Raw genomic sequence first — 15,349 nt, 5'->3', positions numbered from 1 at the left:
ATATAACTCCTAATAGGTAGGAATCTCTCAACACAGTTCGCGTCTTCCACCTTCATTTGTCTCGTTTAGCGTTGTGTTTATTATTTCCCTGTAGCCAGTGAAGGTATCGTTTGGCGTGTTTTCGTCATCAGCGAAGCTTCTTCTGTAACGTGCAGGAATAAATCTATTGTAGTGGTAAGACATGTCATGATGTTACATTCGTGTTACAACTCAGTAGTCAGAGAATGCGTGCTGTTTAAAATGTGGAATTAAATTGTTTAGTTCTCTTAATATTTTCGACTGAGTATTTGTCACGTAGAGTCGTGGCTAAAATAAAAGGAGCCAAACGTAATGCTAACGGGAGCTAGCGCTAGCTGTGCTCTCCATTGAGTTCATTTCAGGCTGTTGGCTCTGGGCTCCTCCTGGATATGGCGTGGTATATCGCTGTGACTTTATTACTTTGCTGTTGCTTTGTGTCACAGTTCAATGCAAAAAAGAAAAAAAAAGAACATTTTATTTTGAATTAGCCGTTTTTTTTAGTCTTGCAACACATCATCGTGACATCCTTTCTCTGTGTTTTCTTTCTTCTAGATGTTTGTTGTTTCCCTGCAAATATGGACTCTCAGAATTCATATCTCAACTGCGCCATATGCCTGGAGCGTTTCAGGTACCCTGTGACCATCCCCTGCGGCCACACCTTCTGTAAAGACTGCATCAGCACACACTGGGACACCAGCAGCAAGTCTAACAAAAGCCCCCATTGCCCCTTCTGCAATCAGGAGTTCGCGTCCAGACCGGTTCTGAAGCGAAACGTGTCACTGTCGGTGCTGGCCGAGTCTGCCAACAGTACCGGCCCGTCCTGCAGGGAGCCTCTGCTGAGGTCAGGGGATGGGGCGAGGACTTTGCTGCTCTGCGATCGCCACAAGAAGCCCCTGGTTTATTACTGCAGGCAGGACAAAATGCCCGTGTGCTGCGAATGTGGCATCACTGAATGCGCCAATCACGACAAAGTCATGCTGGAGGCAGAGAAGGAAAGTCAAGAGGTATAAAACAAGTCGGGATACTTGTAACTTTAGTCCAGACTTAACTTTTAATAGTACGGTAAAAACCTTTTCCCCAAATTGTGGTTTCTTTACAGCTGTTGCTTGAAAGAAAGAGTAAGGAAGTGGAGAAACGGCTTGAGGACACACAAAAGAGCATAAATGATTTGGTGGAGAACATCAGTCATGCTAAGGTGATTCCTCAGTTTTTATATATATATAAACAGAACCTAGATGGTTAGACAAAGGAAAATATGGTATCTTGAAAAAGTATTCACACACTGTATGCTTTTCTACTTACTTTATGGGGGTTTGATAAACACAAAACATTCAAAATTCTGATGTGAATGTCACTGGTGTTACTGGTGTATTAAAAACCCCTATTTAAAATAAACAAATGCTTAGTCTGGTGGTGGGGCAAATAAAGCCTGGTGGCCTGCCAGGCGTATAGTACACTGGGGGAAACCCTAAGCTAAATAGTGGGCAATGTTGAAAGAAAACCTTTCATAGGCCACAAACTATGATAGCTTTTTAACTGTGAATGACTGAAATGGAAGTTCAAAATTTCAAATATCGATATTTGTCGAATAAGGTCTCGATATTTAGCAAAGAAAAACAGGTGGCTAAATACGCAGAGCTGATAGGTGACTTCCTCACAAGGTGGCTCTACAGAGACCGTAGAGTCACTCATCCATTGGTTGTCTTAAGTTCTGACATAACTGTCTGAACACAACCGCATGACATGTTTCAGGGTTTTATTGGTGAAACAATGTTGAAAACTATGTTGGTCACATAAAATCCGGTGGAGTTTGTGGTTGTAGCGCGACCACAAACTCCACTGGAGTTTGGTAATACCTCTCTTAATACAAAGAGGGGTATTAATACTTTTTCAAGGCACTGTAGGAGATTGTTCTAATCTATCTATCAGACATAGTTTGAAATTAAAATCCAATCTGTTGATATTTGCTTGTTTATGGTGAAAGATTGACAAATATTTCACTAAGCAGTCGTGGAACTGAGGTCCTTCCATCAACAGGTGACTCTAGAACAGACTTCGTCTTGGATGAGGGCCAAGTTCTCCTCTCTGATCAAGATTCTGACCGAGAAGCAGGAGGCCACGGAGCTGTTCATCGACCAGCAGAAGGAGGAGGCCATCACGGAGGCGCAGACGCGGCTGGCCTGCCTCCAGCACCGCTCGCAAATCCTCCAAGTGAGCCAAGCCCAAATAGCGGCTCTGCACGATCTCTCCGACGCCGACCTCATTAGGGTCTGTACCTCTTAACATCAGCGGTGATCTCGTATTTTGTTGAAACGCGCTGGAGCAGATGTGTTTTACTCTCAGGAGTCGACGCGGGTGGAAGTGCCACGTTTCAGCGACGTTCCCACAGAGGTGTCGCCAAACCTTCTTGATCGGCTGAACGGCGTCACAGACGTTCTGACTCGAGTCTCCAAGCTGGTTTGTGAGGATCTGGAGAGAGCCGTGTGCACCACTGTGCTTCAGGACAACGACGGTAACCTTGGTTTTAAGAGCTTCTTTCTGCTGGACCGGCCAGAACTTATATCCTAACCCGTGTTCTCATCGGCTCATGGCTCTCCAGGGTCTCCTCAGGACAAGAGGCCAGTACTTGCTGTGGTTCCCAGTCCAGCTACTCCGTGCCTCCCTGGTGGGAAGGAAAGCCTCAGTGCCTGTGAGTCCAGCTTTTTATACGCTACATGATTAAAACCTTAGCTTGACAGATCTTAACTCTTGCCTTGACAGATCTTAACTCTTCAATTCTTGTCTCTGTAGATCGGTGCTCTCTGACGTTTGACCCTCGAACGGCCAACGAACACCTGTCTCTGTCTCATGAGAATCGGAGGGCAGAGCACCTGACCTCCGGTCCGCGCCCAGTCCCAGCTCACGAGGCTCGCTTCGACCACACCTGGCAGGTGCTCTGCTTCCAGGGCTTTAAAAAGGGACAGCACTACTGGGAGCTGGAGGTGTCCAAGCCTTGGGCCTACCTCGGGGTAAAGACTCTGCTGATTCTGTTGTCGTACATCACGTCAGTTTGTTGGTCATTAGAGATTTCATCTTCTTTTACTCTCCCTTCAGCTCAGCCCAAAGTTTTAGTTTTGTGGGGGGTTTTTGTATCTAAGGTTCAAGTCAGAAGGCTCAGACGGCAGTGGAAGGAGGATGACTGTGTGTCGAGTAAATTATTTTTGTGTTTGACTTGGTTGCTTTATTACTTTGCCCAAAGACCCAAACATGAGTCGCTTTCTGTTTATATTGTTAATGCTTTTATATTCAACATCATAACATTATTCACAAGAACACGGCTCTTTGCAACGCAGATATGTCCGTGGCATAAAGGATCCAGTACCATACATACAGAGGGCATACGGTGCTTTTCCACACATTCATCCCTTATTTCAAAATCGTGTTTGTCCTACCATCATAAACATAAGACTTTTCTAATCTGTTTACTGGAATAAAGTTTTTTTTTTCCTTGTATGCTTCTTTAAATGACAATTGGAAAGTACATGGCATGTACTCCTTGTCATGGAGACTTTGTGACCACCCCAAAATGGCAAATTTTTCTGCTGCTACTTTCTTTTTTCAGATTTTTGTTAACTCCTGCCTGCTGGCTGTTGACAGAATTAAAAACTTCATCTAGTAGCTTAATGGCCAGTGCAAACAGGAAATGACCTCTGACAACCATGTGAAACAGGATGTCAAGGATTAGTAATTACAATTTCCTAAAAACTTAAATGAGGAAGTATAAACCTAAAAATAAAAAGTTACATTTATGTTAAAAGGACAACTGCCTCTGGTCATGGTGTTAAAACCAGTTATTTCGTAATGTGGGCTCTTCTGCCACTGAATTAATGTGGTCAAATTAAAGGGCGCTAGCTAAATTGTTAGCATCCATGTTTGAGCTGTCGTATATGGCCACCCAAAAAAACGATATATTTCTTCACTGTTTTTTTTCTAAAGATTTTTTTCGACATTAGTGGCTTTTATTTGACAGTAATTACACAGAAAGAGTGCAGAAAGTAGGGCCTGGTAAAGCATGCGGCTAAGGAACCGAGGACGGGGGTCGAACTCGATACGGCATCGTCGAGGTCCATAGCCACTCGCCCGCTCTGACCCCTGCACCCTGCGACACACAAAATGCCCTTAAAAAAAAATAATAAAAAAATAAATAAAAAAAATGTCCATTTAATTTTTTTACCTCTCCCTCTTCCAGGTTACTTATGAAACCATCCCCAGGAAGGAGAAAGGGAAGCGGTGCATGGTGGGTATGAACGAACTGTCGTGGAGCCTCCAGCTGGACGAGCACCAACTCTCCGCCTGGCACAACGGCCGGCGGGAGACGCTGGTCGGCCACTCCCATCACAGCCGCATCGGCATGCTGCTGGACTACGAGGCGGGGACGCTCACCTACTACGGCGACGGACAGACGAGGCTCCACGCCTTCCACTGTGCCTTCACCCAGGAGCTGTTCCCCGCCTGCTGGATAGGGGAGGGAGTCAGCATTACCCTCTGCTCCCCGTGAGCCTCCGGCTGATTCGACACAGAGAAACTCATTTTATCTATTTAAAAAACTTTCTCCCCTTTCTGGTTTGTGTTACTCTCACCACTTGGTGGCGACAAACTCTGAATCCTTACATCTTTCACTCCATTTCATCTAAATGGTTTTATGTTTCACACGTCAAAGAAATCAACTTCAAGGTGTCTCCAGATCAACTCGTTATGCACCCAGCTGATCCTCGTTTACAGCTTTTAATGCAGGCAGAGAAGACTGAAGAAAATGACTCCAATGTGTTCAAACATGGGGGTTGCCAACACTTTATACAATTCTTATTTTAACTTTTTTGAAAAATATGTTTACCAAGAGGAGCGCAATGACAATTCTCGCTGTTGGTGTTTTGCATTGACAGGACAATTGTGATGTTTTCATGCATTATTCAAGATGCAGCTGGAGCTATATCTACACAACGGACTGGCTAATGATATGCTGCCAATTTGTGCTACAAAGAGTTTCAATTTGTCTGTTTGAATTAACCAGCTTGAAAGGAACACTGTCATTTGCCTTCCTGCTCCGATATTGCATACAATCATCTTGGGCACGAATGTGATGCTAACCATCTACATTTATCCAAACATCTCAGTTTTCATCTCCGACCGTAAAAAGTTTGTGCAGGAGATGTTTAGCTTGTCCATGTAGACAGCTGGAGGTTTTGGTTGGTTGGTTTATTGATTTGTCAGAATTACCTCAGTTGGTACTGATAGGTTTGTAGTCCAGAAGCTTCGATGTTCATCCAAGCAGGAGGGACAATGATCCTAAACATGTCAAAACTGGAGTCTCCATTCATTGCCACTTTACTTGTTAAAGAGCAACTCTTTCACCTGCTGCAAATAAAATCCATTTTTGTTAACAGATTTTAAAAAGCACTGCTGAGAAAAGAGCTCTTGGACTTTGAGCATGAAAGCAGAAACTGATTCCTGCAGTGTGATGTTGGAATCTACGGCACTTTCTAGATGTTTTCAGCACGTTTATGACAACCAGTCATGTTTTTTTGTTTGTTTTTTTAAGCACTTTTGCTGAGCTACGCTGTCAACCTTTGGCATGTTGAGGTACTTGAGGCTCAGGATTTATAGGGAAACTGCTGTGAATATGCACAAAACGCTGCAAAAGATGGAATCAGAGCACTTTTCCTGACGTAGAAGCATCAATCTAGAATGAGTTTCTCTTTTCTGTTTAAAGTAGAAATTTTAAATGTGACAACAATCCTGACTGGAAATTAAAAAAAAAAAAGCACTCCCTGTTTCATGAGTTAAGAGCCATTTATTAAACTTCAATCTAATGCGCACATGCTTCTGTTGAGATCATGCCATTTGTTTGTTTTTTCCATAATTGAACCATTCTACAGTAACTGTTCAATAAATTAAGTTTGAAATACATACAGAGCTGAATGTTATTGTACACCCAGCCATGACGAGAGCGAACCATAGCCTGATGCATAGCATTCTAAAAGTGCAAAGAATGAGCCGCTGATGCGCCACAGATACAGGATACAGATAAAATGACCACAGAGGAAGGAAGAACCGAGGCGCTCGAGATCAGACCGAGCGAACGGAGTTGAACAGAAACTGAGCCCGTCCTCCAGGCGGTCGTGTTACTATCTGGGGAAAAAGACAACAATAAAAAAAAAAGACAAAAATGGGACGACAGAAGAGTGAGAGGTGACGCCTGGGGCAAACAGGACGTGACATCATTAGGTGACCGGTCTGCTCCCGCGATACATCGGTGGGAGAATCCACCCCTCTAATCCCAGATTGTGGACTCTCTAGTGTTCCTGGTCCCACCACAGCATGTCGAAACACACAAAATCTGCTCGCTTTTACAAAAAAAAAAAAAAAGCTACTTCATACTTCTGACGCTAACTGTTCTCGAGAAAATACCTTCTTGAAAATCTTGGTACACACAAAAATAATAGAAAAATAAGACTGCATTCGGTTTGCCTCCGGCTGTCTGTAGCGAAGCAAATGACTTCATTGGTTTAGAGTTTGGTTAGATAGAAAATTCTACGTGAGCGTCACATCATTCAACATCAGATCGCAAGAGGTTAAAAGAGGGAGAACGGTGGGGAGGATTAACGAGACACTTGGAAAGCGACAAATACTATACAATAGATGGCGACCGTTTTGGTTGCCAGCGCTTGTTCTTTGCGACTTCCTGGTAAGTAAAGGTGCTTCTGATGAAGGGAGACAAGAAAACAACGAGAAGGAGGGTGGAGGGGGGAAAAAAAGGAATGTTAGAAGGTGATAAGGAAGACCGAGAGGAGAAAATGTCCAGTCAATGAAATGAGAGGAGACAGAGGAACGAGGGCGGGGTCACACAGGGTCTACTGGTTCTTCTTGTCCTCTGGAGGGGAGTAAGGCGGGGGCTTGTCCTGCAGAGAAAAATGAGAGAGAGAGAAAGTGTTCATTTCATTTCAATTATTGATCAGAAGTAGTTTTTCGGAGCTGGGATACGGGCTCTTACCTGCGGCAGGTACACGTGCGTAGGAGGCAGAGTGGCACAGCTGGCGCTCGCCGCCGCTTCCGCTGCCTTGGCCTCCGCTTGGAACGGTAGGCAGAGAACAGGAGAGGATGTTCATTATTAAATATGCCTTTGACCCTTTAAAAAAAAAAAAACTGGCACACATGAGAAGGGTAAGGGGGGAGAGGGGAGAGCTCATTTCACTGATGGGTGCAGGAAAATGTTAGCCAAATTTTACATTAGTTAGCAGAGAGTGGTTTGAACGATGGAATTGCATTAACAAGGCAAAATGTCCTGACTCAGACTGCAGAGGTCTAATGTTCATCAGATGATTACATTTCTTTGACTTTTATTGTGAAAATGTTCACATTTCTTGAACTTTTTTTTTGTTGTTGTTATTGTTGCTACCAACAAATCTGAGCTGCTCCAGAAGAGTTCATGTGATAAAACAATAAATGAGTAAAAAGTTGTGACGGAAACAAACTTATGTATTTTTCTTTGTAAATTCAAGTTCGAAAATACTTTATTGATCCCAAAGTTAAATTAAATGTTGATTTAACTCATATTAACTCAAATTCTTCAGAGAGTTATTGCAGACGGTGATGGACAGATTTCCTGTAGATCGAGCTCTGAATTGAATGGAAAGCCTTTAACTAGGCCATTTTAAGATGTGAATCTGCTTCCTCTCTGCCTGGTGCTTTCTCAGTCCATCTTCTCTAGCTCTGTTGAGGAAAAGCGTCTCGACACAGCAGCATGGCGCTGCCACCACCGTGCTTTACCATGGCGGTTGAGTTCGAAAGCCTTGAATTTCCCCTCAAGACATCTCTTGATTTCTCACTAGAATATAAATGCAATTTAAAAAAAAAAGTTTTTCAGGTTCTTGAAACAAAAAGAAATCTACATGAGAAAAACAACAGAAAATCTAATTGTTTTTTCATCTTCTGGTTGTTTTTCTTTGTCTGCTATGAGTTTAGCTCCAGCCTTTGACGTTGCTGTTGGTGTGGTCATAAAAATCTGAGAAGGCAAAACAAATGAAATTAAATAACGATTCTCTTACTCAAAACTGTCTCTGTGCCTAAAGAGAAATAAGAACTATCAGGTTTATTTTTATGTGTTTATTTTGATCTTAGCTACCACTCAAGAGCCTCTCCACTTGAGAGACTCACCTGCTGCTGAGGAGGGCAAGTCTGGGTCACGTGGTGGCTGCTGACCCAGAGGGGCAGAGTAAGGAGGGGGCGGTACGTAGCTGGCAGACGCATCGAAAGCTGGAGGACTTGGGTAGAATGCCCCTGGATCACAGGAGAAGAAGAGAGAACCAAATGAAACGTTTGTTGAAACGCACACTAATAACACAGCTGTCAGTATGATGGTATGGTACCTGGAGGTGGGGGGTTAGGGTAGGAGTAGCCGGGTGGAGGTCCCTGAGGGTACATTCCGTTAGCTGGGGGAGGAGGGAAAGCGTAGCCTCCATTAGCCAGGAAAGGGCAGCCACCGAAGCTAGGAGTCAGCGGCTGGCCCTTAGACGCTGCAGCAACAAGAAATACCACAAAAAATAAATACCTTTTTTTTTTTTTTTTTTAAACCTACTGTTTAGATGTAATGATTCATTTTCTTACCCTGAGCTGCTGCCTGCAGCATGAACTGGCCAAACTCTATGGCTCCGCCGGCGGCGAAGACCAGCTTGAACGTGGCGCTTCCTTCCCATCCACCTGAATGAATGAAGACATTGATTTCATCCAGATGGTAGAGAACCCGTCTCAGCCGAATGAAGGGGCCGAACGCGGCGTGCTTACCTCCGGACTCGGCGCTCACGGTGCCCTTGATGTAATTGGCGCCCAGAACCGGCTGTTTGATCTCGCAGCCCTTCATCAGGTAGAACGGCATCATGAAGGACTGCAGAGCGTCGCGTCCTTTAGCCAGGAAGATCACCTGGAAGGAGGAAGCAGCAGGTTTCGACTTTCAAGCTGGACTTAAGTTTTGCTGGGGGGGGTTTTGTGTGTGCTATATATTGTTAGAAATATGTCTGTGAAAGTAATTTTAAAAAAAAAACAGCTTCATCATTTTTCCAATCATCCCTGGCCCTGTTTCAATTTAACAACAATTTTACCTATTGTTTATAGATTTCTTGAACTAGTTTTGTCTTGTTTTTTGCAGTATCATGTGTTTTTATTTTTTCACTTGAGTATAGAAAGGTTAAAAATGACCAAAAATAAGTAAATATATACACGTGTCATTTCTGGAATGTTAGAAAAAGTTAATCTTGCAGGATGTTCTGATCCTAACTCCGTTTTAAAGCAGAAGTAGGTTTTTAGAGATAATAACCTCCATTGTCTGTCCTCATACTTCCTGCAGAATGTAAATGTCTCCTGTTGTTTTCTTGGACATAAAGAGCTTCTTTGTTACTGTTTTTTTGTCACAAAGACGTTATCCAACTCAGCTATATTCCAATGCACACACTTCCACCTGCTAACCAAGCTCTGCACTGGTGGCAACGAGGTTATGAAGCACACTTCCCAGTTAATAACCACCTCTGAGCCCATTTCCCGTTATCCTGGAAATAATGACTGCAAACTGTTATTTAATATGAAAACTACATATAAAGATACACCATGCAGGAATTTTTGTTTGATTTCCAAGTCTAAAAAAAAATGTAGATTTGTACAATCTGGATTGGATTGTTCTACAATAAATACAACTTTTTTAAGGCATAGATTTTCTGATGCCTTGGTTGGCTAAAAAAATGCAAAAGTAGGAATTTCAATGCTTTGTTTGATATCTAAAACAAAATCATGATAAATAATTTTTTTGTCTTGATGTCAAAACTGACAGTATTATTATTATTGTAATTTTTTTCTTAAAGAAAGAGGTAACTTGTTTTATCTGAAAATATTGTGATACAAATCTACGTGACTTATCCCTAATGAGGAATACTGTTTATTGCAGAAAAGTAAACCTGTTCTTCAGTAAAACAACTGCTAATGAAAAAAAAACTAGTTAGTCTGGAGCAAAATACGCATTTTAAAGAGCGAATATTCACTTTTGTTATTCATGAGCAATTAGAAGACAATTCTGACAGTATTTGCTTTTTGTTCGCAAGAGGTGGTGATTACAAAAAGTCACTCACCCTGTACGGTGTCAAGTAGACGCTGCCCTTTTTGCTCTTTCTGAACGGCTCAGGTAGACGATCCGCATCGCAGAAGACGAGCTCCACGTTATCATGGGACATCAACACGCTAGTGACGTAAACAAACACGTAGACATACATTTACAATAATAATAAAAAATAAATAAATAAATAAACACTGTACATAATGCAAGTAAAAAATGCTTATGGCTCGTTACAAGCCTCCAGGCTCAAGCTTCAGTTTCATAACCCTTCACTTACAATTTTAAAGCTGAGACAGCTGGGTTTTTCTGTAGCTGTCCAGTTACTAAACATGGCCCTGAAATAATAGGATTAGGCCCTGATACCATCTAGTGACAGACTGTGCGACAGTTTCTCCTGATGGTTCAATTACTACATTCCTGCATGTTCCAGAAGCAGCTATAAGGCAAAATTTATACCAACCCTGCTTTCTCTACAAATGATATGGCAGAAATTTCGTATTTTGGCCTAACAGCAACCAGTTCAATCTTTATTAAAGCACTTTTAATAATCTGTTAGTTCAATGCTTTCTAGTCTCCGTCCATAACTCTGAAATTCTAATACATTTCTAACCAAGAAAATATTGATGTAATGTGAAAGAGAAGTTCACACCCTCTCTTTTCTGCATTGCCATGAGACACATTTGGGCAAACACACCCAGTCTCCCTCTATTACATGTATCAAAACCAAACAACCTTTTTCTGCCAAAGCAGGGCAGCGTGTAAGAGGCCAGCAGGCTTGTGTAAGCACAACTACGCAATGCAATATGTGTTCGTGTAGAGCCACAGTCCGAACAAGAAGCATTTAAACGCTGAACTACACGTATCCTGAAAGCAGGCTCGCGCTCCATGCTCTTCTTCTTCGTGTTAGCACGTGAAGTCTGTTTTGATTGAAGGCCATGTTTTGGTCACGAGAGCCGACCCAGAGCTATCGAACGCGCCTCGAATTTTCCATGGCGTTGCAACAAATAGTGGCGTATTTATGTGAAACCTCGTGTTTAATAGAACAAAACAGTCTATTATGCATTCTAAATCCACAGGAGCTACATTCCTGCTCAGAATTTAAAGGTAAAAATAAGTAAAATTGGGAAAGTGTACATTTTATTATTTTTTTTATGAATTAGTAATATACTGCGAATAGCTACATAATGTGCACTACTGCTGTTCGTTATTTGTGAGGTCGACGTTGTGTTTCCATTAGTTTGCACTGTTCGCGTTTATACCAAAAAAAGAAAAAGATAGAGTAGGCCGAGTGTGGAAAACGGTGACTAAAAGCTAGCGTTACCTCTCACTGTTGTTGATGATGACTCCACCAGACTCTGAGTGGTTCTGGTTCAAAGTCATGATGTCGACCCTCCAGCGTCTCTCACAGCGGAAACAGCTCAGCTGAAAAGGTATTCAGAGATTTTCCAAAGAAAGAAAAAAGGGGCCTCGGTAGCTGTCACAGTACGTTGGTAACGGTTGTTATGAGTCTGATGCTACAGCTGCACCTGCTTTTCTTCCGCTGTACGTTCAAGTGACGTCACGCACGCACGCACGCACAAAATATGCATACCGATAAACAAAACATATTTTCTTAATGTAAGCTGAAAGCTGTAATTTAATTGGATACGCGAAAAAACAAATTAATAACACGTAGCCACATTATATTCTTGATATTTTGAAATTATTTCTGAAGGGTTGAGAATTAACGTATGACGTAAGCGGTGAGCTAATGTCGAAGTTTCTACGGAGTTATACAACAAATGTACAAATGTAGGTTGTCAACGACAATCACCGATAATTTTACCAACGACGGAGGAAAATATATTTATTTATTTATTTGTTTATATTGCAATGTATCCATATGCTTTCTTGACATTAAGAATAAGGTAGAGAAAATGTGGGTTACAAGGCACTAGTGTTAACTAAGATATGTTTTGAAATACACTGTAGTATTAAAATGCTATGCTGGATGTATTGATTAAGGATGACCACTGAAAGTCCAATTGTTAGACATTATAAATTCTGTGGTTTAAGAGATACTGAGCTACACAAAACCAAACTTAATTGTCTGTAACACAACATAATTTATATCTCAGTAACACTTTTCAGAATAACTTCATAAACAGTTGATTGAGGAAGTGTGAGGGTGACAAGATTGAGTATGAAACAGCATCTGCCAAAGACCAGCCTTAATTTGCTGCTGCTGTCAATACTAAGTCAGAAAATGATCATTTGTTAAAAAAATAAATAAAATAAAAAAACTCCCAGTGAAAAACAGCTTATTTTTCAAATATCCACAGCATATATTATTGCATAAAAGCCAGGTATTCTGGGAAACGTCTCAGTACATCAAGGCCAAAATTGGAAACCACCGCTGAATGTTATTTCAAGGAACTTTCGTCTTTCCCCACTGATACTGCATAATATCAGGTGAGTTCAGTGATACTCTAGAAATAATAATAATAATAAAAAACTTAGGAAAATTCCAGAAGTGTGTAATTACATTAAATGAGGAAGTGGTTTCACACACTCTCCTGACTGAGCTTTAAACTGCGTTGCATTTTTATGCCTTGAACTTTGTCTGATTTTATCCGGAAACGTCAACAAATACAAGAAAAACAATAATTAAAAAAGCAGTTCAGCCTTTTTAACTCTGTTATTCCTGAATCATTTCAGACGCAACTAATTGCCTAATTGTTACATAGCTAAGTAGAAATGTAAATGTAATTTCATCATGAATCCTGCTGTTCTGTGTCGGCCTGAGAGGTTTGTTGGAGAATATTGGTGAACAAACGGCATCATGAAGAACAAGGAACACGGCATATGTCAAGGGATAAAGCTGTGGTAAAGTCTAAAGAAGGTGGAGGTTACAGAACATAATCCCAAACTTTAAATATCTTCTAAAGTTCATCAGAGAAGTAATCATTAGGTCTGCGGGAACTTGGGAGTTGTTGCAGAGATCTGATGGGTGAATAAGTTATGATTTCCACAAACAAGATGGAGGACACATCAAACATGTGAAGAAGGTACTCTGGTTAGATGAGACCAAAATTTTACAATTTTTTCCCCCTTACATGCAAACACTACACCCTGAACACACTTCATGTTTTGCCAGCTATGTGGTAAAACATGAAGCTGGCGGCATCATGCTGTGGGAAAACGTAACAGGGCGAGGGAAAAAGTAAGTTCATTTAATACATAAGATAATTCAAAAAATAAAGGAACACAAATAAAGAAAGATGCAATAAAAACAGAAATATATTCAAACAAAAGTAGCTCAATTTAGACATCACATAAAAAGAAAGAAATTATAAAACTGCAAATGTAAACAAATAAATAACTTGAAAATAACAAAAATGACCAGATCTAATGACAGGTATTGTCTAAAGGAGTTAGACAATACACACTTTTTAATAATAATAATAATAATAAAAAATAAAAAAATAAAAAAAAAAGCAAAATCATTTTATTCCACTTTAGGATTATTAACACAACAAAATGAGAAAAAAAAAAGTTCAAATGTAACAAATACCTTAGCAAGTTTTGGAAATCGACAGATCTCATGATTATTTCTGATAAACATAAAGAGGAAGAAAATAAATTTGTCAATAATTGACAAATTTCAATTTTTCATAGTCCCGTGGCCCGACTGGTGTAACGGACAGCTTCTCCTTTAGCTTTATGTAATCTTGTGTGAGACGTGTTTTTCATCTGTGGTTGAGATTCATCAGTTGAACCTTCCTACAATACGAACAAAGTATTACCAACAGGTCAGTGAGGGGAATCTGCAAGTGCTGTTTTCTTATGTGCAAGCAAACGCCGGAGAACGAGCGAACGAGCTCTGTAGTTTTTGATTTAGAGATAAAGGAGAGTGCTGGTTGAAGAAAACAAAACAAAAAAATATATAAAAACTCCTAAGTCACAGCAGTCACTGACGTTACCAGCCTTAACAGGAAGTGATGACTTCCGGCTGCTGTGTGATAGTACATCGAAATGCAGTGCGCACACACAGCTTCCCCATATCTCACACACGGAGCACACCAGCTCACCAGGAAGGAGCCTGGTGATAAGATAGAAGCATCACCATGGCAGGTCAAAGTGGGCAGAACACCAGAAAAGGAGAGAATTTACTACAAACACCTGAACAGGTAAAAAAAAACAAACAAAAGAAAACAAAAACCCACCAACTCACTTTAACAAAGCCGATGTGTGTTTAACATGCCGTCTCACTTTTGCAGCAGTTGGTTAGTTGCCAACTGGGTGGTTGGCGCTGAGAGCTGGTGCTGATCGAAGAGATCGAGCGCTCTAATAACGTTGTTACAAAAAGATTGTCTTTGGCTTTCAGCTGCTGGTGTGAGTTCAGTCACGTTTATTCAGGTGATATTTCTGAGCAGAAACAAAACTGTGCTCATTGCGATGTTAAAACGTCTGTCCAAGCACTGAGTCATCGTCTCCTGATGGCTATTTTAAGGTCTGATGACTATGATTCACAGGGCTTTTAGATAGATATTTAAGTCAACTCTATTTTTATTTTTGTCTCTTCAAACTTTCTGCATGGTTTTGTTGCTAACTCATCTGAAGGAGAATGCCGTTTGATGAGTTAAAAGACCCTTTTGCTGCTTTGTGGAAAACATTCTGGGACAGCTGTTTTTGCTACGACGTGTGTGTATGAAGAGGCTGCGTCCAACCGTGTTTGCATATCTATATTTACAATGTGAGATTTCCCATTCAGTTCAGTTGTTTACTTTTTTCCTCCCCCGATTTGAATGTTAAGCCTCCTCACGGTTGCCTTCATGTCATTTTCATAATCAACGATAGAGGAAGTCCTCCTGTGAGGAAGGCATTATTAGAAACATGAGAATAACTTGATTACTTTTTTAAGCAGGGACAAATCTAGTAACAAAATGTCACGAACCTCAATTTTATCTCATTTTAGCTGCTTCATAAAATTTGCAGTCTCCTTATATCTGCTTATATATGATTGTTATTTTTTTCAGGAACATGGCACACCAAGACACAGGCAGGTAAGTAAGATCAGATGACATTTAAACAGTATTTCATCAGTATTATGTATGTGGATGGTCAGAGTAAGTTAAACAGATGTTTGATTGAGGGCAACACTGCCACGGATGTCACTTTAAGGGAAAAACAAAAATACGCTGTAAAAAAAAAAAA

At 40.9% G+C, this 15,349-nt stretch overlaps 3 protein-coding genes across 4 annotated transcripts in view; 2 read left to right on the top strand and 1 right to left on the bottom strand.

Moving 5' to 3' along the window:
• Positions 1 to 27: 27 nt before the first annotated feature.
• trim65 (tripartite motif containing 65) lies at positions 28 to 5,964 on the top strand. 2 transcript variants are annotated; one of them, XM_008437791.3, is made up of 9 exons: positions 28 to 174; positions 571 to 646; positions 759 to 1,022; positions 1,118 to 1,213; positions 2,056 to 2,286; positions 2,362 to 2,530; positions 2,618 to 2,707; positions 2,809 to 3,026; positions 4,247 to 5,964. In XM_008437791.3, exons 2-9 carry the CDS (start codon positions 629 to 631, stop codon positions 4,553 to 4,555), a joined length of 1,395 nt encoding a protein of 464 aa, XP_008436013.1. In that variant the 5' UTR covers positions 28 to 174; positions 571 to 628; the 3' UTR covers positions 4,556 to 5,964. The 2 variants fall into 2 exon arrangements, with proteins under 2 accessions (XP_008436013.1, XP_008436012.1); XM_008437790.3 differs by having other exon boundaries at positions 571 to 1,022.
• wbp2 (WW domain binding protein 2) lies at positions 5,829 to 11,714 on the bottom strand. The gene is made up of 8 exons (XM_008437792.3): positions 11,475 to 11,714; positions 10,170 to 10,278; positions 8,839 to 8,974; positions 8,662 to 8,754; positions 8,424 to 8,570; positions 8,212 to 8,334; positions 7,049 to 7,125; positions 5,829 to 6,956 (listed from the first exon to the last, which is right to left on the bottom strand). Exons 1-8 carry the CDS (start codon positions 11,531 to 11,533, stop codon positions 6,909 to 6,911), a joined length of 792 nt encoding a protein of 263 aa, XP_008436014.1. The 5' UTR covers positions 11,534 to 11,714; the 3' UTR covers positions 5,829 to 6,908.
• Positions 11,715 to 13,735: 2,021 nt separating this feature from the next.
• unc13d (unc-13 homolog D (C. elegans)) overlaps positions 13,736 to 15,349 on the top strand; it is a 20,078-nt gene continuing 18,464 nt past the window's right edge. The window contains exons 1-2 of the mRNA XM_008437786.3: positions 13,736 to 14,322; positions 15,172 to 15,198. Coding sequence (XP_008436008.1) covers positions 14,260 to 14,322; positions 15,172 to 15,198 — 90 coding nt within the window. The 5' untranslated portion in view covers positions 13,736 to 14,259. The remainder of the gene's footprint in view (positions 14,323 to 15,171; positions 15,199 to 15,349) is intronic.

Source organism: Poecilia reticulata, chromosome 19 (assembly GCF_904066995.2).
Source record: "Poecilia reticulata chromosome 19, P_reticulata-male-v2, whole genome shotgun sequence".
Lineage (NCBI taxonomy): Eukaryota > Metazoa > Chordata > Actinopteri > Cyprinodontiformes > Poeciliidae > Poecilia > Poecilia reticulata.
This window is presented reverse-complemented; position numbering and strand designations above follow the sequence as displayed.